The sequence below is a fragment of the Salvia splendens genome, chromosome 3 (genome assembly GCF_004379255.2).
Source record: "Salvia splendens isolate huo1 chromosome 3, SspV2, whole genome shotgun sequence".
Lineage (NCBI taxonomy): Eukaryota > Viridiplantae > Streptophyta > Magnoliopsida > Lamiales > Lamiaceae > Salvia > Salvia splendens.
This window is the reverse complement of record NC_056034.1, coordinates 2,549,564-2,574,962: the sequence shown is the minus strand read 5'-3', so window position 1 is coordinate 2,574,962 and position 25,399 is coordinate 2,549,564. Positions and strand designations below refer to the sequence as shown.

General features: G+C 36.5%; 4 protein-coding genes across 5 annotated transcripts; all 4 read right to left on the bottom strand.

The window, feature by feature from the left end:
* Positions 1 to 3,082: 3,082 nt before the first annotated feature.
* Positions 3,083 to 3,865, bottom strand: LOC121794278 (VQ motif-containing protein 17-like). The gene has a single exon (XM_042192369.1). It carries the CDS (start codon positions 3,833 to 3,835, stop codon positions 3,380 to 3,382), a length of 456 nt encoding a protein of 151 aa, XP_042048303.1. The 5' UTR covers positions 3,836 to 3,865; the 3' UTR covers positions 3,083 to 3,379.
* Positions 3,866 to 10,999: 7,134 nt separating this feature from the next.
* Positions 11,000 to 14,900, bottom strand: LOC121794328 (delta(12)-fatty-acid desaturase FAD2-like). The gene is made up of 2 exons (XM_042192446.1): positions 14,760 to 14,900; positions 11,000 to 12,400 (listed from the first exon to the last, which is right to left on the bottom strand). The coding sequence occupies exon 2, from the start codon at positions 12,387 to 12,389 to the stop codon at positions 11,238 to 11,240; it is 1,152 nt and encodes a 383-aa protein (XP_042048380.1). The 5' UTR covers positions 12,390 to 12,400; positions 14,760 to 14,900; the 3' UTR covers positions 11,000 to 11,237.
* Positions 14,901 to 18,305: 3,405 nt separating this feature from the next.
* On the bottom strand, positions 18,306 to 20,878 carry LOC121797117 (zinc finger CCCH domain-containing protein 14-like). 2 transcript variants are annotated; one of them, XM_042195845.1, is made up of 3 exons: positions 20,616 to 20,878; positions 19,939 to 19,999; positions 18,306 to 19,156 (listed from the first exon to the last, which is right to left on the bottom strand). In XM_042195845.1, the coding sequence occupies exons 1-3, from the start codon at positions 20,686 to 20,688 to the stop codon at positions 18,409 to 18,411; spliced, it is 882 nt and encodes a 293-aa protein (XP_042051779.1). In that variant the 5' UTR covers positions 20,689 to 20,878; the 3' UTR covers positions 18,306 to 18,408. The 2 variants fall into 2 exon arrangements, with proteins under 2 accessions (XP_042051779.1, XP_042051780.1); XM_042195846.1 differs by lacking the exon at positions 19,939 to 19,999.
* A 462-nt stretch (positions 20,879 to 21,340) lies between these two features.
* LOC121793427 (non-structural maintenance of chromosomes element 4 homolog A-like) lies at positions 21,341 to 24,433 on the bottom strand. The gene is made up of 7 exons (XM_042191434.1): positions 24,033 to 24,433; positions 23,637 to 23,717; positions 22,927 to 23,179; positions 22,743 to 22,833; positions 22,287 to 22,500; positions 22,090 to 22,181; positions 21,341 to 21,956 (listed from the first exon to the last, which is right to left on the bottom strand). The coding sequence occupies exons 1-7, from the start codon at positions 24,202 to 24,204 to the stop codon at positions 21,693 to 21,695; spliced, it is 1,167 nt and encodes a 388-aa protein (XP_042047368.1). The 5' UTR covers positions 24,205 to 24,433; the 3' UTR covers positions 21,341 to 21,692.
* Between the last annotated feature and the right edge of the window lie 966 nt (positions 24,434 to 25,399).

The window sequence follows — 25,399 nt, the reverse complement described above, 5'->3', positions numbered from 1 at the left end:
GGTTATACTAATTTCTTTGTAGTAATTTTTATTTTGTCTGGAAATCTATATTTTTTAATGTTATCACCTTCTTTTTATTTCTTAAAAAATTAGGACTTTGGAAATAACTATTAGAATTTATATTGCAAATTGCGAATATAATTGACTTTGACTTTTAAATTAATTATAAGTCAATTTTAATTTATTTATAGACCGCGGGACTAGGGTTTTCATTATTGAATAGCCTCAATCAATCATGCTTGCATTTACTTTATTTCCTCTGTCAACAAATCGTTACTACTACAATATTATTCTGGTTATATTTCCGTTTACATAATTTGTGAATTACGTCATCGTGTTTGATTAGTACTAGTAGTATAATGTTTTGTTGGATGATAATGGAGTTATGGAGATCATCACTGTCTTAGAACGTGCTGATCAAAGGCATTATGCGTGGAAGTTTGTTGATTTTTATACACATGATATCAAATTTGGGGTAATGGAGGAAAACTTGTAATTATGAAGTAGTAATACTTTTCTAATATAATCTTTCAATACTATAGCAAAATTTGTTTATGTAGCTATTTCTTTTGACAAATCCCTTGTTCCTTGATTTAATTTGATTACGTTTTCTTGTAGCAAACTAGCAAGGCATTAGGCATATATGCTCTACATTCTACAACATCTAATAAATTTATTTTAAATAATTAAGATATGATGATGTTATTATACAACGAAATTATTTTAGTGATTATAATTAATATCCACAGTCTCTGAATCTCTCTAATTGTTCCACATTCAATTAATTCATTTCAAATTCGAATATATGATTGCAAATCACCGTCATATATAGTGAGGCCATCCACAACGCTGTTCCTATACCGTTCCTAAACCGTTCCTTAAACCACTATTTGAGGGCCCCACTGTACTTTTTTACTCCATTCCTTAACTAAGGAACGGAACCTGCAACCCTCGTTCCTTAACCGTTCCTTAACCGTTCCTTAAATTACTATTCATTCAATTTCATTTTTTTTTAATTTCAACTCAATTCAATTAAAAAAACAAACACATTTTATTAAAAAACACACAACATTAAAACAAAGTTACAACTTAAACTTAAAAAAATAAAAAGCACACAATTAAAATCATAAAAAAATAAAAGTACACAATTTTAATAATTTCATCCGCCAAAGTTTGCCCAAATGTGCTCAATTAGATCATGTTGGAGTTGGGTGTGGGCGCTAGAGTCGCGTGTCCTTGCACGAATAGATAACCGTTCTTGTATAGACGGATGCGCTCCACTTCGAGGCGGACTACTTGCGGTTGAGCTTCCGGGGGATTCGGGGTCGAACCAATTTCCCGCCTCGGGTCCTTCGTCTTGGACAATCATGTTGTGCAAGATTATGCACGTATACATGATGTCGACCATGTTCTCCATGAACCACGTACGAGCCGGGGCTTTGATGATGTTGAAGCGCGCTTGGAGAACCCCGAACGCCCTCTCCACATCCTTGCGAGCAGCCTCCTGCTTCTGCGCAAAAAGAGCCTGCTTTGGGTTCGCAGACCCACTGCACGTCTTCACGAAGGTAGGCCACTTCGGGTAGATGCCATCGGCGAGATAGTACCCCATTTTATAAAGCCGATTGTTGGCGACGAAGTTGATGGCCGGCGCTTTACCATCCAAAACTTCGGTCAAGAGGTCGGACTGGTTGAGCACGTTTACGTCGTTGTTCGACCCGGGGACCCCGAAGTACGCGTGCCAGATCCAAAGGCGGTAGTCGGCAACGGCCTCGAGTATAACGGTTGGGTGGGTACCTTTGTGGCCGCTTGTGTAGGACCCCTTCCACGCCACCGGGCAATTCTTCCATTGCCAGTGCATGCAATCGACGCTGCCGAGCATCTCTGGGAATCCGTGCACTGTTTCGTGAAGGTCGAGAAGGAACTGACAATCGGCCGTGCTTGGCCTCCGGAGAAATTCGTCGGTGAAGGCTGCCCGGACGCCTTTGCAGAATTTGAGCAAGCACATTCGCCCAGTGCTATCTCCGATGTGGAGGTATTCGTCGAACATGTCGGCCGTTTGTCCAGTCGCAAGCTGGCGGATTGCTGCAGTACATTTCTGCAGCGTCGTGTGGCTGGGACGTCCGACCGCGTCGAACCCTTCCTGGAAGAACTCTTCCCGGGCTGCCAAAGTATTCGCGATGTGGAGAAATAACGGTTTCCCCATGCGGAAACGGCGACGGAAGTACGTATCTCCCCAAACCGGGTTATCGCAGAAGTAGTCGCGTACTAACCTTGCGGCGGCTTCCTCCCGGTTACGATGGATGTACGTACGGGAGCGACGTTGGGGCGGAGCGGCTTCTTCCGCCTCCCGTCGTCGATCTTCTTCAAGTGATTGTTCCAATATTTGACGCATTTGTTCATAAGGATCCATTAGTTTGATTAAATTTGGGAGAAGGAAAATAGAGTTGATTTGAGATGAAAATTGGGGTGGAAATAGAGAGAAATAGATGTGTGTTTGTGATTGAAATGAGTATGAAATAGGAGTATTTATAGAGTAAATAAATAAATTAAAAAAAAAACGGCTATAAAATTAACGGTCTCATTACCGTTAATAAAAAAAAAAATTTTTTTTTTTTATTAAATTCGAATTTTTTTAAAAAAAATGAATTATTGCGTCATCGGGACGAAGCCCACTCGCGGGGCAGCGAGTGGGCTTCACGCGTCGAATGGGAGTCCGCCACGTCGCCTCGGCGCGTGGCGGAACGTTTCGTTCCGCGTTCCGGAGGAACGAAACGCGGCACGGCATGGGAACGGTGGCGGCACGGAATGGCGACGGAACGCACGCTGCAACGCGTGCCGCCGCGAAACCGTTCCTCCGGAACGGCATAGGAACGGCGACGGCACCGCGTTGCGGATGCTCTGATGCACTTTTCGAAATAATTAACATATTAAACAAACATTTGTCGAAATTAATTTATGCATTTTTCGACAACCATCCAAAAATGGAGCATGTATAGACAAGAACCACATGAAGAAACAAGACAAAAATCCCAAAAAAAATGGAAAAAAAAATACAAGTGAAACTTATGTGAAAAATTCCAAGTACTAAAATGAAAAGGTTAGAATTATAAGTTAGTAGAACAGTAGAACATCATCCTAGAAATGTACAAAATCCTTTCTTCTCAGCTACTATACCAAAAATGCAGAAAAAGGCACAACTCTCACCAAATTATAAACATATTATATACATACATCCCAATTTAGAAAACCTCAAATGATCATCCAAAGGCCAACAAATAAAAACCATTGATCACCAACAAATAACACCAATCATGATTAATCGAAAACCCTAGCTAATCAAGAAATTAACTCTATCTCCACTAATCCAGCTTATCTTTAATCAAGCAAGCTGCAGACACTGATCTCCATAACCATAAACATCCTGCACCTGAGCTGTTGTACCTTCCAAAAACTGAAAGTGATTAAGCTCATGCATGAATCCTTCAATTTCCGTAAAACCTCCCAAAAATCCACCTCCCGAATTTGCACTCGTCCAAATCTCTTCTTTCACTCTCTCTCTCAAATCTGCATGAAATCCAGCACCAACCTCCGTTGTTGCTTTTTTCTTTCTTGATCCCTCTTTCATCTCCACGGCGCCGTTGCGTTGATCAGGCTTTCCGGTGAGCCTCTGCACCAGCTCCCTGAAGTTTGCAGCATCAGTCTTGATGATTTCTGGTGCAAATATGTGGATTATTCGGATTTTCGGCTTCGATTTTGAAATCGTTTGTGATTTTCTGTGCATGGCTAGGTTTGTTGAGGCTGTCTTTGGGCAGCAGATTTGATTTTCCGTTGTCATGTTGTTGAAGTTTTCTTATTTTGAGAAGAGTTGGTGTGATATTTGTTTGAAAGAAAAGGAGTTGGGATGCTGATTTATATAAGGGGGAAAGGTAAAAACACGGTTTATTGAATATAGGAAAACATGATAGTGTTAAAAAATAATCAAATCCTAATGCATAATCAAATAATCAACACGGACATAATTTTTATATCGTTTTAAGTTGTACGAGTTTACACCCCTCAAATGAATTAAAACGATCTTAAAATGACATAATTGGTGTTTAAAAATGACCTCCATATTTTCAATCTCACTCTTTCATTTTTGATCTAATAATTGAGATTTGGTCTCGAGCTATACATTAAAATTTATTTATTTTTTATCACTACCCTATAGATAGAAGATTAAAATTCCATAAAAAAGGCACAAAACTAAAATAAGGAAATGAACAGCTAAGAAAGTCTTATCTGTTGAGGCAAGAATTGGATGATCAATGCTATGACATATGTGTGTGTGTAAGAGAGAGGGGTAATAAAATAAAATGGTCCCTCTTTTTCATCTCATAAGCATATGTATATTGATCATATTTTATGCATCCATGCAAGTAAGAAAAGATGAATTAATCCCACTACTTTTGTTTAAGTAAACTATATACCCTTTTAAGTTAGAAGATCATGTATCTAGTTGCCAACTTGTCTAAATAAAATATTGCCTATGAATGCTGTCATTAATCGTGTTTAGGAGTCTCCTCTTCTTTACAAATTAAGTTATAAAATCTTTTTCTTGATTGAGAAACGATATAATTTTTGTTAAGGTTTTCATATTTATGAATATTCAATAAGGAGTTACATATAGTACTACATGATATTGCTTTGCATTTTTACCCAAATTTGGGTAAAAGAGTTGTCCTGAACTAATTTCATACCGAACTCTCCTTTTTTCGCTGCGACTTTTAGATGTATGCACGTTCCCCCCTCTCTTTTCTCTCTCTCACACAAAAGAAAAGATCGATTAACATACGTGATTTCATGACTTAAAGAGATATGCTAACCAGTTAAGGAATCGTGGCTTGCATTTTCAAGGATCTCAGCTGATTCCCATTATATATGGACTATATATACATCACTAATATATATATATATATATATATATACTTCCTCCATCACCATGATGATGACCCCTTTCTTGGGTAACACATGATCTTATATAATTTTATTTTGTGTGTTGAGTGGAGAGAATAAAGTAGAATTAAGAGAGAGGTTAAAGTAGAGATAAAGGTATATCTATTTTTTAGACCAACCAAAAAGGAAAATGTATCATTTTCAGTCGGCCGAAGAGAGTATACTAAAGATACTTCCTCCGTCTCATAAAAATAGGGACTTTGGGTCCACATGGATATTAATACAAAATTGGTAAAGTATGAGATATGTAGAAAGAAAAAGTGATTGAAGTATTGTTAGTGAAGAATGAGGTCCACCTTATAAGAGATAAAGACTTGCCAAAACTAGAAAGTGATTATTTTTGTGGGACGAACCAAAATGGAAAAAGAAGACTATTTTTATGGGACGGACAAAGTATATATTCACATGCACATTATATAATACCCACTCCATTCCACAAAATTTATCAAGTTTTGACCTAACACGAATTTTAAGAAATGCAATGTAGAGTGGGTTGAAAAAGTTAAAAGAAAACGAGTTCTAATATTATAGTTTTATAATAAAATGTGAGTGAGAATGAGTTAGTGGAATGTTTATGACCGGATGGAAATGGTAAGTGACAAACTTTCTAGGACGGAGGGAGTAGTATAAATGTATATGCATAACCACATAATTAATTATGAAGGTTATTTTTAGATCGATTTAGTTCATAACACGAGGATTACTTTAACATTGTTTTAGTTCATACGAGTAATTTTTAGAAGAAATATTTTTTGTACATTTATCAAATTAAATAAAGTTTTTTTGATATGCAATGGTATAAGCAAATAAATTGAGAAGGGTAAAAGAAAAAAAATCGAGATTATGCAAATTAAATAACATGATATTGCATGATGAAAAAGTAAATTGCATAACACAACGTACGAAAAAGTGTATACAACGCGTATATGAATGGTTCTAAAGTGACTACAACGCGTATATCGTGTTTTCTAATTTGGTTTTTGTTTTTCTTCAACTTCAAATATTTATCAATTCCGTCCTTTTAATTTAGCCGAAAATTAATGAAATAGACTGCCCATCTTTTAGTTTATTGAAATTAAACAAATATGTTATTTACTATCATAATGTTTTCTATTAAAACTCAGTGTTAAACAAAAATGTTACTATTTAGTAATATTTCATGATGTTTTCTCTTAAAACTCAGTTTTATGAGATGGATACTAAATCTAACATGGTTTTCATTTTTCTTTTATTTGAGGGAGGAGTGAGGAGTACGGAGATGGCCTTAAAATTGAAATCAATATCTCTAGTTAATTACAACTACATATATACCTATGCACTTTTAAAATACAGTATAATTGATTTTAAAAAAAGATTACGGAACAATTGTACGTAACACATGTCTTGGGGTAGGAGACCCGTTGTCAATAAATTCCACAAAATGAGAATTTAACTAAGATAAGAAATTTTACTATAAAATGGATTTAAAAAAAAAGACGTAATTAGTTATGGTGGAAAATTTTAAAAAATTATTTAGAACGCAAAAGAAAGTGTATGTAACACTCTAAACAATTAACTTAATCATTTGCTTTTTCAGGAAGCTTCCTCTCTTAATTTTAGTTAGGATATCAAGAATAAATTAAAATGATTTTTTAAGCTTTCATGGTATATTTATAAATAGCGTCATTAATTGTTGTAACACCCCGACTTTTTCTACCTTTTTATTGTGTTCTTGAAAGGACCGTCGTTTGTGCACTTGAAATTTTTTCGACCTTGTTTCTTTTGTCGAGAGAAGTATTTCACTCTTGGGGCCAAACAATTATTCTTTCCTAGCCCAATTTGAAACTCAATTGTTACGAGCCCAAAATGATACCTACACGAAAGAATAGACCACGTATCAAATACACTTTCGACAACAAATCGAGACGAAAAGTTGGATAAGAACTGCGTCACATCAAGACGAGAAGTGGATAAGAACCACGTCGCATCAGGCACGTTTTCCAATGACGGCCGCATTAATTACTCGTCACATTAAAACGAAAAGACGTGAATTTTTGTCTTTTATGAAAATTTTTCTATAAATACAACATCCCTCCATTTCATTTCTTTGACGTCAATTTAGAAATCCGAGAGAGAGAAAACGAGAGAAGGAAAACCGAGAGTTAGAAGAGAGAGAGAGAGCCGCCGGAGGCGGCGACGGTGGACGGCGGCGCTGCGGACCGCGACTGCGGATTTGTAGCAGCGGCGGCAGCGGTGAAGGGAGAGGGACGAATCGTGTCAACGTTTGTTCTACCGTTCGTTTTTCTTGATTCAAGAAGGTATAACTAAGATTTTCTTCTCATCTCCTTCATTGAAACTTTATTCTTGAATCCTACATGCATATAGAGGGTGTAGGAATCATAGATCGCAAAGTTAATCGGTGGGAAAGTGAGTTTGCTTGAGAACTTTGATTGTTATGCGATTTTTTTGATTGAATTGTGTGAAGTTTGATTTGATTCTTTGGTGAATGATCTAAGTTTATGTGCAAACATGTTTAAGAGAGTCTTATCAAGCATGATTTCGTGTTATAAGGATGAGAAAATTATGTTTGGATGATTGAGGAAGAAACTCAAATTTCAAATTTGTGAGTATGAAATCTGTGGTGTTCGGACAGTGGATTCCGACGTATATTTGACTAACCAAACGATCGAATTTTGGTATGAAAATTTTACTGAGTTAATTTCAAGGTGTTTTCTGTGTCTCGTATAAATTTCTGCCCCTTTCGACGAAAGATGATTTTTTGAAAAATGTTTGAAGTCGACTGCGCAATTCTGCCATAAACTGGTATTCTCGGCCAGAATGTTTCGTTTTCTGTTTGACCGACCAAATGACCTCCGTTTGATGTAATTCTTGAACTAGATGAAAATTTGAAGTGTCTTCTGAGTCTTGTAAATATTTCAGCCTTATTGGGCATTGGATGAATTTATGACGAATTTTTCAAATGAACTGCGCACTGCCAGAAATTTTATGTTTCAAAAAAAAAAAGGTTTTGAGGAAAGAAAAGTTGAAAAGGTTATGTCAAGCCATATTTTGTTTTGGAACTATGCCTATCTGACTGCAACGATGAATGGAATGGAATGGATTGATGGGAGACCGTGGGAGGTAACCACTTCCCCGGCACTTGAATGTTAAGATATGATGAATGATGAAAGGAATGATGAATGATGAAAGGAACGATGAATGATGAATGGATTGATGAATGAACAAGAGATAGTGAAATCGGGTTTGTCAGATACGACATATGTTCCAGGAAAATAGATCGAAAGATCGCTTTTGAAAAAGGAAAAGAAAGATGTTTTAGTGTTCTCGGACCTTTTCCTAAACCCCGAGTTCACTCAAAGAATGGCTTGACAAAATCTGTTTTTATAAAATATATTTTGGCACGTGTCCATTGAGTACAATAAGTACTCAGCCCTGCATGTGTTTTCCCTATGTGCAGGTTGAGCGGTGACGAGCGCGGTGGGTGTTGAGCATGAAAGTGAAGAAGATTGTAAATAAAACTTTCTGAATATATTATGTCTTCATACATAATAGTATTCTACTCTCGAATGCTTCCGCCAAGTATTGTTGAGATAATTTTATCTCGAGTTGCTGATTGTTGAAAAGACACTCTGATTTTATTCGAGCTTTTCCCACTTGTTTGGAGCTAAAGTCGAGTTTGCACTCTGTGTATCGTACACTCTGATATATATTATTCATTTAAGCTAATTGAGTCTTTCTTATGAACTTTTATTCTTAATGTTTGTCCCTTGGTCACGATCGCCTCGTTTGTAACACCCCTGGGGTGGGCGGGCGTGACAATTGTACTGTTAAAAATGTTCTTAGCCAAATTTTTTTTAGTGTTTGATATGATAAATTCAATTTTTTTCTGTGAATATACACCCAAACTAAAATCTCAACAAAGAATGATGAATCAGTATTGACTAATTAATGAAGCGATTCCAAAAATGGAAAGTGGATTGTTATTTCATGCTTGAAGCCATCAAACTCTGAATTTGCACTCCTCCATATTTCCTCCTCTTCTCTAACACCAAAACCAGCATGGAATCTGGCTCTCATGGTCATGGGCATAGGCATAGCTATCTCCATTTTCTTACTTGTTCTTGCCTCTTTCTTTCTTGGTTTGGCCTTCGTCTTGCCGGTGAGCCTTTGAACGAGCTCCCTGAAGTTTGGGCTGGGCCCATTGTGGGATTTTGAGATTGAGAGGTGGGAAAAATTGATGGAGAAATGAATTTTGAATAATCATTGGACATGCTCCCTTCGTTCCTGAAAAGAATGAGCTATTTTCTTATTAGTCTATCCCTACAAAGTATGAATTTTCTAATTTTGGAATAGTTAAATAACACAATACCCATACACATCATTTTATTTAAACTTATATTATTACACTATACTATTAATGATGTGGAGTCCACTCTTCACTCTCCACTTGCACTATTATTTATCTCTCTCTTACTTTATCAATTATACATTAAAATTCGTGTCGAACCAAATATACAGTAGGAAATAGTAAAACAAAATATGGTTCCCCAAATTGTTGGTATCACAATCATATTCATCCATGCAAATCAACAAGGGGTATGTACTTGAATATATGACAAAACAAGCTAGAGGTATTAATTTGGTTAAATCCTTGTATGGCAGAACGCTTACAGTTGTAGCTAGAGATAGAGTAGTAATTTTGTATTCCACTAAGAGCATTAGTAATGGGGCGCCCTAAGACGCGCCACGTCAGCAGTTTTATCCTCCTACCTCTCCACCTGAAGTGGGGCGCCCTAAGGTGCGCCCTATAGCGCGCCACATCATCATTTTATTGTTTTGTTTAATTAATTTAACTGTTTTCAAATAACAAGTAACGAGTAAATAAAAAACGGTCTAAATAACAAACGGCGAAGTTTTAATAAAAAAAAGTTACATCATTGAACTAATAAAAAAACGAAACCGCGTGCCATCGTCCGCGACCTCCACAATGGGGCGGACGATGGCGCGGACGATGGCCATCGTCCGCGCTATCCTCCGCGACCGAAGTATAGGGCGCGACTATCGTCCGCGCCCTATGGCTAGCACCCGCAATGGGTGCGGACGATGGATGGCGCGGACGATGCGCGCCATCGGGCGTGCCATCGTCCGCCCATTGCGGATGCTCTAATTAATTGAGAATCGAGCCAGGCACTATTAATTAGGTCTTGCTCTCATTGGATATGTTTCATTCTACTACTACTACTATGAACCTACACAATCAAATTACAAATATAAAGAAAAGTAAAATTAAAAATATAAAAAAGCATCTGGCCGGCCCAAGATTCAGATTTTTAAAATACTACTTATGGTAACAGAGCATCACGGCCGTTAGATGAGGTCATATGATGTGCAAAATTTGAAGGAGGTTCTGACACGTGGCGGAATGATGCACGCTGGTTGATTTCCGTGGAACGTTTCAACGTGGCTCCCATTAGCATTACTGGTAGTTAGGGTGCAGATTTAGCTGGATTCTGCCAACGTGCACGGTTGAATCGAGTCTTTGATTTTTTTTTTCTTCGATGGGTTGGTTATGTTTCGTGTTTGTGGTTGAGGGGCTCATTTATTCTAGTACTATAAAGTCTTATTTATGTTTGTATAGTACTCCCTGTTTTTCCTTTATCTTTTTCTGGCGGCAGTTATTAGTTGGATATGCTAATGCCCTATGAGTGTGTTGTAATGATAACTTGATTCTCTTTTTTTGGTATGCTATCTTGATTTTGAACCTGGATGCAGTCAGGCATTCTAACAGTTATAATTCAATTATTTCAATTCTGAAGGATATAAAATTGCATTCAGCCGAAATGATACAATCTCTGCTCACAATAGTAGTACAACATTGCGTGTTAACTATCACATGAATCCAGCGGGTCGTCGCAAGACAACCAAACAATTGAATCCAGCTTCCCTTTTCAGCCCAAGCAAACAGTATTTGTAGTATTTTTTTAAAAATTAAGACAACAAAACATATCGAAAGTTCGGACTTAAGACAACAAAACATAAATAGTTATTACAGTCTTATTTCCATCCAACACAAACCAAGACTTAATAGAACACAACAGTTCTAATAAGTCTAACAAAGACCATTTTGGGACGCACAAGCAACCAACACAACCTAGACTTTAAAGTTTAAACCATAGACAAAGCAGAATCTCCTACAACAAACACAGCCCAGAAACTGCATTTCCTACATTGCCTCCACAACTCTAAAGCTTGTTATTGTACCAGAACACACCTTTGTTCTCCTCGCCTTCATCGGGCTCGACATAGATGCATTCCTTCACCTCTCTGAACATGGCCTTAAAAACTGGCGTCCCATCGAACTGGTAGTACTTTCCCAGGATTGGTTTGATCACCTTTGTCGCCTCCATTGCATGGTAGTGCGGCATGGTCGAGAACAGATGGTGTGCAACATGGGTATCCGTTATGTTATGGAAGACAGTGTTGAGAATACCATAATCTCTGTCGACTGTGGATAGGGCGCCGCGTAGCCAGTCCCACTCTGACGAGTCGTAGTGAGGGAGGGAAGGGTGTGTGTGCTGCAAGAAAGTGATCAAGACAAGGAATCCATTAACCACGAGTAATGGACCACCATAGACACAGAGAACCCAGGCAAGTCCTTTGGCTACAGACAGACGGTATAGCCCATAGGTGACGGCAAGAATGCCTGCATCAGAGATGAATATCTGAGCACGTTCGCGATCAGAGTAGATAGGGCTGTTTGGGTCGAAGTGGCATGCAAACCGGTCGTAAGGCCTTCCAGAAACGTTGAACATAAGATACAGAGGCCAGCCTAGAGTGAGCTGGACAATGAGGGTGATGAGTCTGCCAGGTGGGTTGTTCATGTACTTGGCAGCCCAGCTGACCCCTGTCTTGACCTTGGGGACAAACACCTCATCCCGCTCGAGTGAGCCAGTGTTTGAGTGGTGGCGACGGTGGCTGTACTTCCAAGAGAAGAACGGCACTAGGAGGAATGAGTGCAGGATTAGGCCGACAGTGTCGTCAAGCCATTGGTAGTCACTAAAGGCATGGTGGCCACATTCATGGGCGATGACCCAAACACCAGTTAGGATGCAACCTTGACATATCACATATAGAATCCAGGCAAGGTAGGAGAGTGGTTGGGGAAGCTGATGGATGTAGTTTGTGGCGACATAGTAAAACAGAGAGGCAATGACAAGGTCATATACGACGTAGGAAAATGAACGAGGAATGGATCGATTGAAACAATGGGGTGGAATGGCTTTCTTGATATCACCGAGCGTAAATGGAGGCTTTGCGTGCGGAACTCGTTCGACAATGTTGGATTTTGCCTTCTTCTCTGCAGGGGGTACTGACATACGCCCTCCAGCACCCATTGTTAAGCGACCTGCGGAATTCAAGTGTTGGTCACTTTCAAAACACTGGCTGAAACTTCAATTATGTAACAACTATTTATAAGTTATATGACAAAATCAAATGAATGTACATCTAAAATCCAAATGCATCACGCAACTACATGAACAGTTCAATTGACTTAAATACTGCGCCAAACTTATCTACTCGCTGGTAGTACCATATAGCCCACTAAGATTGAACAATGATGACAAAAGGTAGTCTGTGCTAATTTATAATTAGTCTTGCTAATTCCGTTGGGTAATCACGTTTAAAAAAATAATTGTGAAAACATTGGCCTTCATGATTCTAATTTGCCGTATGACTTTTAACAACTACTACTATTTTATTAATATTGGGCAATAAAAATATTCATAGCATGGAGAGCAGGAATTACATGCTTGGCAACTATCATTAATCCCCTAACTTAAGATTTTAACTTCCAAATTCATTAAGTACACACTAAGGGAAGTATCCTAGACACCTACAAGAAAGTATCCTGGCTTGATATCTACAAAGAAATCAAGCAAGATTCAATTAATATCATAACTTCTTAAACATCTACAAAACTTTCTAAGATACATCTAACAATCTTAATTCCACACGCTTACATTTATTTAAGTGAGCCTCACAAAAGCACAGTTTAAAGGATATACACAGAACGATACTCACAATATCCAATCGGAAGTGATAACCAGGCCCAGTTTAATTATATGTAAATTTCTCTCATGCAAGTTATTTAGAAAGCCATCCTTAGCATTTCTTTGACCGTGACTAATTAAAATAATTAAAAAAACTTATGATGTGACCACTGGAAACTACAGAGAAGATGAGTTTTAAAGGTGCGTGATGTTGTGTTCATACATCAAGCCCAGTTATTGGACAATCCAGCACGATTACAACACCGCGCTTATTAAACAGTTTTAAAATTATTATTTGTGGCCCCGGAGATAATTACTCCATTAGACTTCATGAAATAAGCAGCAGTAGCATTGAATCCTTCATTGTCAGCCTATTTTCCATTGAAAACAACAGAAGCAATCACATCAAAAGGGATGGTGGGCGATACTTGCTAGGGAAACAGCTTTATGGACAAAGCAAATTGGCTAAATAATATAATACTGTATCACACAAAAAAGAATATTACAGAATATTTTACACAAATATTAGTATTAAATAAAACAAATCCAATGTCGAAATTGAAAAAAAAACCACAGTGAACTGCAGATAAAATATTAACTAAAAAACAAAAAACACTGAAGGCTGAAAGCAGACATGGCCACCAAGCAGTTTGTCCTGTCTGCCCATGTGAAAAGTTGAGGCTCTAATAAAATCCTTCTATCAAACAAGCATTCAATGTTTGCAAGTGGCAATGTAAACGAAAGATGCATATGAATATTGGAAATGAGACAATTGCTTAAAATGCACATATTTTATCTCATTAAGAAATCAAGTGAACAAGACAATAGATGAATTGCACTACCACATAAACACAATGATATTTTAAGATTTTAGAGCCGATTGAAACAATTTAACTTTTATTAGAGACTAGGAAAAAGGCGACCCTAGCAAATGGTGGCCCAAAACTGAGAAGGCAGCATTAGTGTCTTTTTTTAACATAAAGGTTAGCACCAACCGAAACTAATAATGGATCCATATTTGATTTACTTTGCATCTACAAAGTCAGATTTTGTGGTAAAATACTAAAAATACACCTACAAGAGAATCTGAGAAAATCTGGATCTGTGCATGTACGTAATAACATTTGAAGTGTGCAATTGCATATACATTATACTATGTCTGAGACTCAGATGGTGAGCCATATCTCCTACGCCAGAAGAAGAAAATTGTTAGGAAGTAAGAACAGAAAAAGTTATTTTTTCCTTTTCAATTCCCCACAGCTACGGGAAAGTGCAGACATGAAGGAGCTGCCGAAACGTGAAAATCAGCAATCCAGACCCAAACTCATAGACTGTAGATTCACAAATCAAACCACATTAACAGTATTTTAAAATGTGATTGCTAAATTCATGGATAGGGGAAAAAGCAAACAATCACCCCAATCCAATCCAATCCAATCCAATCCATTATTCCAGATTCAGCATGTAGAGACGGCAGATCACTCAACAAATTCACAAAAATCTCACACAATCACATCCACAGCTAATCCAGATCTATCCGGTTAAATAAAATCGCATGCACAGCTAAAATCGCCAAAATCCCCAAACGATTAGGAGCCAAACAACACCAATCACAGGAAATGTAGACACATTTCCCCAATCCACCAAAGAAACCAGAGACGATCAACATTAGGAAACATCGAAACGCATTAAGCAAAAAAAATGGAAACGAACCTAGAGAGGGAGGCGAGGTTTGTGTGTCCTGTTTGGGAGAAGGTGTAATGTATTGAGAAGGGAAGAGGTGCGGTGCGGAGTGGGCTGGGGGCGGCACCACAGCGATATAAATAGAGCAACACTCATCACTACTTAAATTGCCTTTTTCCGTTTCTCCCAAAATGCCGGGCCCACTCCACACCAATGGGCCCCACGAACCTAAATGCTGCTACTTGTTCCTTTTTCTAAGAAATTGCCGCAATTTTCACCACTCATTTATTTTAGAGTGACTTAAATAAAAATCTTTATATTTTAAGATTTCATTTCTGCGGTGTGTATTTGAATTGGTTGATATTGTAAGGTTGCAAGACTCTATACATTTCATGTGCATTTGAATTTGTTGAGATTGCAAGGTTGCAAGTCTTTGCGCATTTCCTGATTCAGGATAGTGCATATTCCAATATCACTTTAATGCGTGACATTTTTATATTCTCTCTGTTCTACAATTGGAGTCCACATTTAACTCAACCCGAATTTTTATATACTTTCTTTATTTCATGGTAATTGAGTTATTTTTCATTTTTGGACGTTCATGACCGTTGAGTCATTCCTCTATTTTACTTTGTTCTATCTATTTTTCTCTCTCTTCTACTTTATTATCTATTTATTTAATTTCCATGCCGAAAGAGATATTTATAAAGTCCAAGACTATTGGCGTGCATAATACAAAGTTCAAAGACCATTTGTGTACTTCACTCTACTCTTAAGTTTTTTCATTTATCAATTTCAATAGTAGCTTTTTTCTTTTCTTAACTATATTGTTAAAACTTTACTCTCTCCATCCATAATTAATATTCTTATTTTTTATTTTGATCCGTCTAAATTAATTTTATTTCGTTTTTGGTAGTGGAGCTCATCACATTTTCTTACTTTCTCTCCAGTTTTCTCTCTCTCCAATTTTCCCTTTCTCTCACGGTATATTTGTTCACCTTCATTAATAATACTATAATCATTTTTATTTATTTACTTTATCAATTTACATAAAAAAAACAGAGGGAGAATCACATTGTTAAACACTTGTACGTTTTTCTCAATTAAATTTAATCACTCACGAAACAACTTTGAGAGCATGTTGAGGGCAATGTCCTCAAACTGAATCTACTGGGAATTATTGGAATTTTGATATAGATTTGATTGCTTGTTTTCCATGGTCAAAACTCAATTTCTTATAAAATCTCATCTACATCATTGGAAAATCATTAAACTACTACAACAAATCTCTCCTTTTGAATGCTATATCCAAAAGATAACAGAAAATTTATCTAAACAATATTACTTCAAATTTAATATGTTCACATTCCTTTCTAATATAGGTCTTCCTTTCATATTTTAAATTATATTCTTTCTCTTCTCTATCCCCAATAATACTACTCCACAACGTTAATATAATCAACAATTCTACTTTAAAACTGTGAATCAAAGTTTTACATATTTTTTCCGTTGTCGAATTATTTTATTGTGAACATCTAAAGCGTATTATCATTAAATTGCCAAATTGTTGAATTAAGCGTGATTTCAAATTTTAAACAAGGACATTAATTTCAACAGTATAAGTAAAACGTTACTTGCGGACTCGTCAAGTATTTATTTCGTTTTTATTTACATATTGCTGGTTTTCTTTTTTTGGTTTGACCGCAGGTGTACTGAACAATACCTTTGGCGGATCCGACTAATCCTACTCGATCGGGTTTGCGGATTAAGGCCGAAAGTCTCCTAGCGAGTGACATATTCCAGGTTTTCTAACTTCACATTATGCCATTGTTTAGATTGAAAACGTGGTTCTGTCTGATTCAATTATTAATCAATTTTGATATCATCCATCATTTAAAACCATTCAAGCGATGGAGAATAATTATGTTAATAGAGAGATTTATGATTCTTATTTCTGCCTTTTTTTCAATAGACTAAAACATTCACAAATCGTAGTAGAATTAATGAGTTCGTGTACGGAATATACATCAATATAAATGACCGACCTCAACAATCCAAATAATTTGTGGTATATGGGTGGCCAAGTTGCATAAATGAGAGGCAGTGACTAGATTTTTCAAAAAAATTGTCGTACCACTTACTATTATATGTTTATTAAATTACTATTAGATGTCACCCCAGGCCAAATAATTTATATATGCAACGATCGATATTTATTTGGTAGGCCAAATCACAACTATCAATGATAAATAATTTATATATATCAAAATCTTATTGGTAGAACATATTCATGGTATGCCTAGAGCACTGAATTTTTTCTCTTTTTTGACATAGAATTTTAGAATACGTTTAATTTTCTCTGCTGGAAAATACTACTAGTACAATTTATAGGAATATGAAATTGTTGAAGTAGTAATTCATTTGGGACCATATCTTCAATGATTCAATTTACTTTTAATAAGGAAATTTAAATGATTGTCAGAGTATCTATACTCCGTATATAAATGTGACGGACAAAACAAGTCTAATGAGAGCAGACACGTGTTGGTCACATGCGAAGTGTAAAACGTGTCTTTGTATAAAATGCCACCTTCTCCATTTTATAGTTTGATACTAATAACTATGAAAATTTATTTTAAAAGGAAAATAAACAACAAGATATTACTACAATTTACAAATAACTTGACAATGTGAATTTGGTTTGATAATCAAGGCCCGATGTTTAATGATGTGTAGCCAAACTTAGCCCACTTAATAAAAATTTTAAAATTGACGAAAAGTTGGTACTATTAGTCACTGTGTCGAATTTAATTAATGAATGCGTCCTTGAATTTTCATTCCTCGGACAAATATATTTCTAACTTGAAAGAAAAATATATATATTTTTTTATATTTAGCACATATACTAACTGAATTTTGTGATATTGCTCGAGACATAAACTATAAGATGATAATAACGTGACAAACCTTGAAAATTAAAAATCTCAAACAACAATTACCACTCGATGTATAATGTACAACCGAAACCTGCGGAGATGTGCCAAAAACCCAATAAAGTAGGCCCCAGTAATCTATTTATTGCTTGAATTTGGTGCTCATTTTAAAATTTAAATTGTACTCCTAGTATTTGTATTCTGTGTAACGAATTTTGTGGATTTTAAAGAAAATTTTGAAGGAAAAAGGTGAAAAATGCATTCGATGAAAGAACAAGTAGGCTGTTGCTTCCAAATTAGATTCCGCTCATTAGAATTTACAACCCATACTACAAGCTCACTCCTTTCATTTTTCTTAGCATAGCCCCTCAATTTTTCTAACCAAGAAAGATTCTGGATGCAAAAAAAAAGAGTTATATACTATTTCCTTTCTTCTTTTTAGAAAACTACAAAAATAACATTGTACATACATGAAATTAATCTTGGCATAATAAAAGATTAAAAAAATAGTACTCCTGTTTTCGTATGTGACTAGAGTGTAATTTTCCAAGATGAAACCAGAAAAAAAATAAATTAAATTAGGAGCATTATCACATTTCCATGAAGAAAAAATAACCAGAACCAATGAATTTATAGAAACTGGTAATGCACAAAAATCAAAACTGGAATAAATAACAAGTAAAGTTTGCTACATTAATTCATGGAACATAACAGAATAGTAGGAAGGTAAAAAAGCATGGGATAACTCAAAAACCTGTTTTACGTAGCTCAGCTGCACCATGGGCAAAATGGCATCGCTCTCCAAATGTACACGAGCCTTTCGAGAAATTTTCACAGAGCTTGGTCTTGAAGTTGCTTCCTGGGGTCGGAGGGCCTCCACCACCTCCCAAAGTTTTCGCAGGGGTATTACTAGATCCAATGCTGACAATGAGCTCCCTCACCATCGTACTTGCTTGCTTAATTTGCTCGAATGTGCCCTCTAGCTCAATGTTTCTTAGACTGGGATCTGTTTCATGATCCCGAATGGATAGCTTGGCTCCTGTTTGTCTGCAGATTTGCTTGGAATTGACTCCAGCTTTACCAATGATGGCACCAGCCAGAGAAGCATCCACACTGATCTTGGCTGTGGCAGAGGCACCGAAACTGGCTGCAAGTCCTTGTACAGGTGGTTCTGCTCGAGCACCAAAGTAGGGAGTGACAGGTCCCACCGCACGTGAATCCTCTTGAGAGTGTGCAATAGGTCTGCCGAGCTCCTTTTCACCATGAGCAAAGTGGCATTTGTCATTGAACTTGCAACCTTCGGCACTGTTGAATTTATTGCAAAGTTTGGTCTTCACAGCAACTGAAGAAGAACCATTCTGGTTCGGTGGTGGCCCTGTTGTTGTCTTTAAGGTGGGGGCAGGGGAGAGATTCATCATCTGGGCTACAGCTTTGAAGCCACCAGGAACAAAGTGAAGGAAGTGGCAATTCTCACCAAAGGGACAACCAGCCATGCTGCAGAAAAATAGAAGGTTATAAAGTTGCGGCACATTTTTTAAGTGCAGCACGCCAGAAATACTTTACGAAATAACAGGGTGAGCAAGGACTGCATGGTCCAAATTCTTGGGACAGAGAGAGCCCTGAAACTTGATCAAACTAGGTAGTCTAGCTTCAATAATGTATGAAGAAATCACTACACCTTCCAAGAAAGAAATAAACTAGAGATTCAATAAAGGCACACCAAATGGACTAGGAAAACTGATAAAAAAGAGAGTCCCAACAAAGTCCCCAGTAACAGATCAATCCCAATACACAATTGGAGGATCACTGTCCCACAGTTAAAAATAATGAACCGTTGCCTTATAAACCTTAGAGTATTTGATCTGAGATAAGCACAAAAAAGAGGTCAATTCTTCTGCTGTACAAGAAAAGTCCTGTTCGGAACCTCTCTTCCAATCTCAAATTTAACATGTTTCTTAGAAAGCTCCCGATTTTTAGATATGAACTGCCCCACGGCATTAGTGCACACATTGTGAATGCTAAAACTGGTTTGGGATACAGATGAATCTAAATCATAACATAAGAAACATCAATTCTTGCTAATGGCATAAAGTAGATTTGTTATTATATCCAAAAAAGCTTTGAATAGGAACCAGGTCAAGTTAAAAAAAACCAGTTGATAGTATTAGAACTATATTTGTAGAGCAAATTGGTACAAATTTTATCATTACTAGCGTTGATGCATGCCAATCATCTTTAAGATTCAAATTTTACATTAGGTAGGTTGAGATTTGAACCTGAAGAACTTCGTGCAAGGCTTCGTTTTGCTGCCTATACCACCTGATACGGAGTCCAATTCTGTTGCAAAACATTAATTATTTCTTCTGAGTTAAAACCTTTAGTCTATTATTATATTTACATCATGAACATAAGTTTCTAGAGATATTTTTACTTTCTAATAACAAGTAATTTGAGAAGGAATTCAGACAAATTATTAGTGGAATTTGTCAGCTACGGGCCATAAGAAGGAACCGCAACCACAAGAGATATCAATCCAAAATTCTTGAAAATGACAACTTAATTTTTAAAAAGTTATTCCTTGAATTAAGTAGCAAAATCATCAACTCAACTATGTAAAATTGTTTTTACAGATCTTTTAAGAACTTAAACTTTTAATATTTTAAAAGCAGCATCCGCGAAGCGACTAAAGATTCCATATAGTATAAATTTTAATGTATCAAACTCACGAAAATCAAACTGGATCCATATGGACATTAATAGCAAATAATAACAAACGCTAATTAAGAAAATCCTCATACAGTACATAATTCCGTGTATGTATATGGAAACAATAGTAAAGAATGAGATTTGAACATAAAATAAACAGAGAGCACGATAGACACTCATGCACAAATCAGATACTACTAAGCTTAAAATATGATTTTTTCAAAAAAAAAATAGAAACGAAATAAACCTGGCTTGGATCTCTTCGGTCCACCATTAGCATTCGGATCGAATTCAACTCTCCCTCTTTTGCGAATATCCATAGCTCCGAAGCTCAGACTCAAAACAAAAAAAAAGGCAAATATACGATTCCAAAACCACCGGAAAAGGATCTGCGAAGCAGTATTCGGTTAAAGTTGGAATCCGAGTGAAATAATTGAACGAGACAATCTAGGGTTTGCCCAAAGCGGGAAGATGCAGCTAAAATAAAAAAGTGATAATAAAATTTTCGCGATGGTGAATTTTCTAAAGGGATATTTATTTTTTAGAATTAAATTTAGTTAAGAAATTTTGGATTCCGCGCGCGAGTTTTCAGATAAATAAAAATGGAAAGATCCTAAATATCACGTGCCCTGGCTATGGGACCCACGTGCCTGTAAATGGGCTTCATATAAGTAGTGGGCCTCCGGTGTCAAGAGCCAACCACTATAATTAGCCCGCCAAATTAATACTGATATTAATTAGAATAATAGAATTCTTAAGATTTATTACTTATAATTATTATTCATTAGCCACAATAATGGTTTAATTAGAGGTTAGAACGGATGGACCAAGCATCGAAATGCACGAAAGTCAGATCAAACGCCTTATTAGTAATAGTTTCAGATTTCTAACAACCATATTCTGATTCTTACTATGCAGTTACTCAAATGACGATTATGGGCACATCTTTATCACAAGAATGAAAATGCACAGTTGGACAAACATGCATAATATTAATGTAAGTTTCTAGAACCGTTAATATACATCCAGAATAATGCCAGCCTCAACTGCTACTACAGCATTCTAGAAAGGACAAACAATAGTAATGATAGAGAGAACTGATAAGCCAAACTATGCAAATCTACGAGAAATAAAACAACAACTACATCAAGCAGTCTTCAAATTTCTACTCATTTTAACAATCCAAAAAAAACAATAATAACTACTTGACGCTCGAGCCAAGGAGAGATTGGCATACCAAATCCCAGCACAGCACGAACAAACTAACCATTTGTTCAGTTTTGCATGACACCCAAGAATGCACCTTACGAGTTTTGTCAATGTATCATCTTAATTTTCGCTTTCCTCTACGAATGGCAGCAGTCCTTTCAGTAGTTGTATTAGTGTCACTTTCAGGTGAATCTTCCACAACAGTCTGCTCCTGTATAACCAAACCTCGGTTCCTACACAATTTCCTTATAGGAGTTGAAGGCTGTGCAGCTTGGGATCCATCAAACTCTGAGTCTGGTTCAACGTTACTTCTAGCTTCATTTGCCTCGAGTCTGTGGGGCATGAGTTCCTCCCCGGCAGCAACAGAATCCAACATTGCCTAAAAGTTAACATTATCCATGAAGTCAGGTTTATGAGGAATTGATTGCGAATATTGAATATGCAGAACAAGAAAAGTAACATTTCTAAGGTGAGATAACAAATAATTAGAGATAACAGGTGGCTAAAAGTACCTTCCAGTCCTTAAAGTCATATCTGAATATAAAATGACTATAAGCAGACTCGCCAGATTGAATTGCATCAGCACTAGGAGCATTCTTTGGGGCTGAAAGGAAAAGCAATTCCATGTAGAAGTGAGGGATGAGATCAGGGTAAAGATTATGAAACTACACTGGATTTTACCCCGCTAGAGAGTAAGAGGTATACTTACAAACCAGATGTCGTCCAGTGCCGTCCACTGAAATCTCAGCACGCCCATCTTTTATAAGAAATGATAGAGCAAATAAATTTTCCACAGTTTGTGCAAACGACTTCCTGTTTAATATTAGATTTTCGAGCTTGGCCTTGCGATTCTTCCTCAAGACATTAAACATAGTCGCCATATTCTTATCAGTATCCGTTTTCTCGCCACTGTCGTTTTCAAGCTGTCAAATAACCAAAAAAAACATTTGAATCAGCTTGGTTATCGTGCTCTATCCTTGTTATATGATGAGGCAAAACATCCAAGAGAAATAAAGACATTTTGGAAGTGGGAAGTGAAGGCAACCAAAAAAAGGAAAAATAAAACATCAAAGCTTGGTGCTTCAGTTCTCCCATGGGGATAAAAAAGTATTGATACCTATTGTTACTTCTCTTTTTTAAAGATTGATTATAAGATTTTTTTTACCTCTTCTGGCCGGGAATTTTTCGTTGGTTTTGCGCGCTTTCTATGAACCACAGTCTTACGCTCCTTTAATTCAGTGTTCATGGGGCCAATCCTGTCGTCCATTATAAGCATAGTTAAGTTAGGCATCCTGCAAATTTTTGAAAAATAACAAAGAAAATTGGCCAAGTGTACAAAAGAAGATTACATTGTACGACAACCAGGAGCACTGCTGAAAACAACAGAGACAACTTGTCCAATGTCTTCCCATCTTATCGAACCACTTTGCTCATTTCGGTTACTACTTGGTCCACCTTCTTTTCCAAAATCTCTAAGAAGACAGCTAACAAAATCTGAAGGCGTTAAGCCATCATTGTTATATGCTTTAACAGAGGTCACCAATGTATTTGTAATGTCAAACAGAGCTTCAGCATCTGCTACTTGCTCCCTGGGCTTTTGTACTACACATAGGGAAAAAAAATAATTATAAGTTCAGTCGACCGAGAATCAAAAGCAAATGTAGCAATAAGATATGACATCACAGAAACAACTTGGCAATAATATTAGTTTAGTAAAGCAAGCAATGAGTCCCATTTACACCCAATAAAACGTTCCCTGATGGATTACATTGTAGATGCTATGTCATCCAACCTCTTCCCAACAATCAATTGGCTTACTTCTTCATGTATCGTTATATGAAATCGTATTTTCCATATTAATTCATAAAAAAGTTAGAATTCAACCCAGTTCCCATTAATCTTTTGCTATTGACAGAAAGTAGTTAGAACGCAAACCACTTCCACATGAGAAACGGTAGAACGCCTACCCATATATCAAAACAAATGACAGTAGCTATCTATAAAGACACAAAGAGTCCGTCCACATAAAAAATGCAATTATAAGTACTTGCAACTTTACCTAGCTGATGCAAGCTATCTACTTCTTCAATAAATGTTCTGAACTTTTGAGAATCAACTTTTGATATATCATCCCTCTCATCTGCACAATAAAATATAAAAACAATATAAGATCATGTTAAGCATAATAAGAAAACAAATTTACCCATGCAATCAATTAAGAGATAATATATCCATATACTGATGCAGTGGCCAATTAGAAATGCAACTAGAGATGCAAGGGTAAAAACTAAAAAGCCATTATGATACTCAAACATACTATTATTATATCAACAGAGAAAACTTATACATAGAGGATAATATTATTTCCACACATCCAAACAACTGCTGTACCACGCCCCAAAATATTGTTAAAGTAAGTATTAAAGTTGAAGAGAATCTAATAAACTGCAAATACCGCATATTCGGTTTTTGAAGATGAGGTACTTGGAGCGAAGAACCCTGCGCTTAACAAAAGCGTCCTCGGCTCCGCTGTTATCCGCTGCATCGCGTGCCTCACAGGCGTTCTGCTCACTGCTCTGTGTAATCCGATTGTTACGGTTAAATATCTCCCTCTTTACGGTTCGCATCTTTTCTCACAATACGAAAGTTCATAAACCAGGGCTGGGAATTGGAGAAGAGAGGGAGAAACAGAATTCGATTCCTAAAAATCCCAGTTTGGAGGGAATGGGGGGGGGGTTATCAAGGGCAAAATAGTGAGAGTGGATGAATTGGGAATTCGAAATGCAGAGGGAATTCCAAAAGGGGGGAGGGTTTGAAATATTTGAGGGTTGGAGCGCACGATCTATCTTCTCTCTTCTCTAGTTTTTAATTAAAACAAATTAAAGAATATTTCCCTTATACTGTACAAAACAATCTAATCAATAAATAAGAGTACGGACGTGGGTCCAGACCCATTTTTATTATTTTTTTACTCTCAGCTCTTTCTTATAAGCACAACACTCATAAGGACATGCTCAAGGATCCCACCATTCTATTATTCAATTTAAATAAAATATTTTCACAATATTAAAATGCATTAAAAATACCTTGAATACTATTACAAATTACTAAAAAAATTAAAAATTGCATAATTAAAATCCTAAAAATTAAAAATTACATAATTTAAATCCTAAAAATTAAAAGTTACATAATTAAATTCATAAAGTTAAAAAAACTCACTACCCGTGGCCGAATTTCGCCCAAATGGATGATGAATGTGTGTATTTATAGATGATTTTGGGATTAAATTTTTAAAAAAAATTCAAAAAAACAGTAATAAAACGACTATATTTTTGGGGATCCGAAAATATATATTATTTACTTTTTGGTATTATTTTTTAGTTTTAAAAAAAAAAGAAAAAAATGACAATGGCTAATAGAAACACGTCACGTCGTCCTGCTCACCGGCACGGACGTGCTCGATGCATCGAGCATCGCCGTGCCAGCGGCAAGAGCACAGCAGCGGACAGGGGGTTGCCGCGCCAACGGGACGGACGCTGTTCTTACGGGAGAGCACCGCTGCAGATGCTCTTATGAGAACAATCGTGGTTTGAGATTGAGGGAAATTTACTCAATTTAACAAATGATTAAGTCATTTCTTTATTGTTCTCTAAGTAATTGCCGGCAATCTTTTATTTTAAAGTAGAATGATAATTTTGCAACTGAAACTATAGAGTTATTTTGATTAACAAATTTATCCGACTTTTCAACCAATCAATATTGTGACGCTAACTTGACGATTTACTTACGTTGTTTCAAAACTTATATGCAAAATTTGATAAA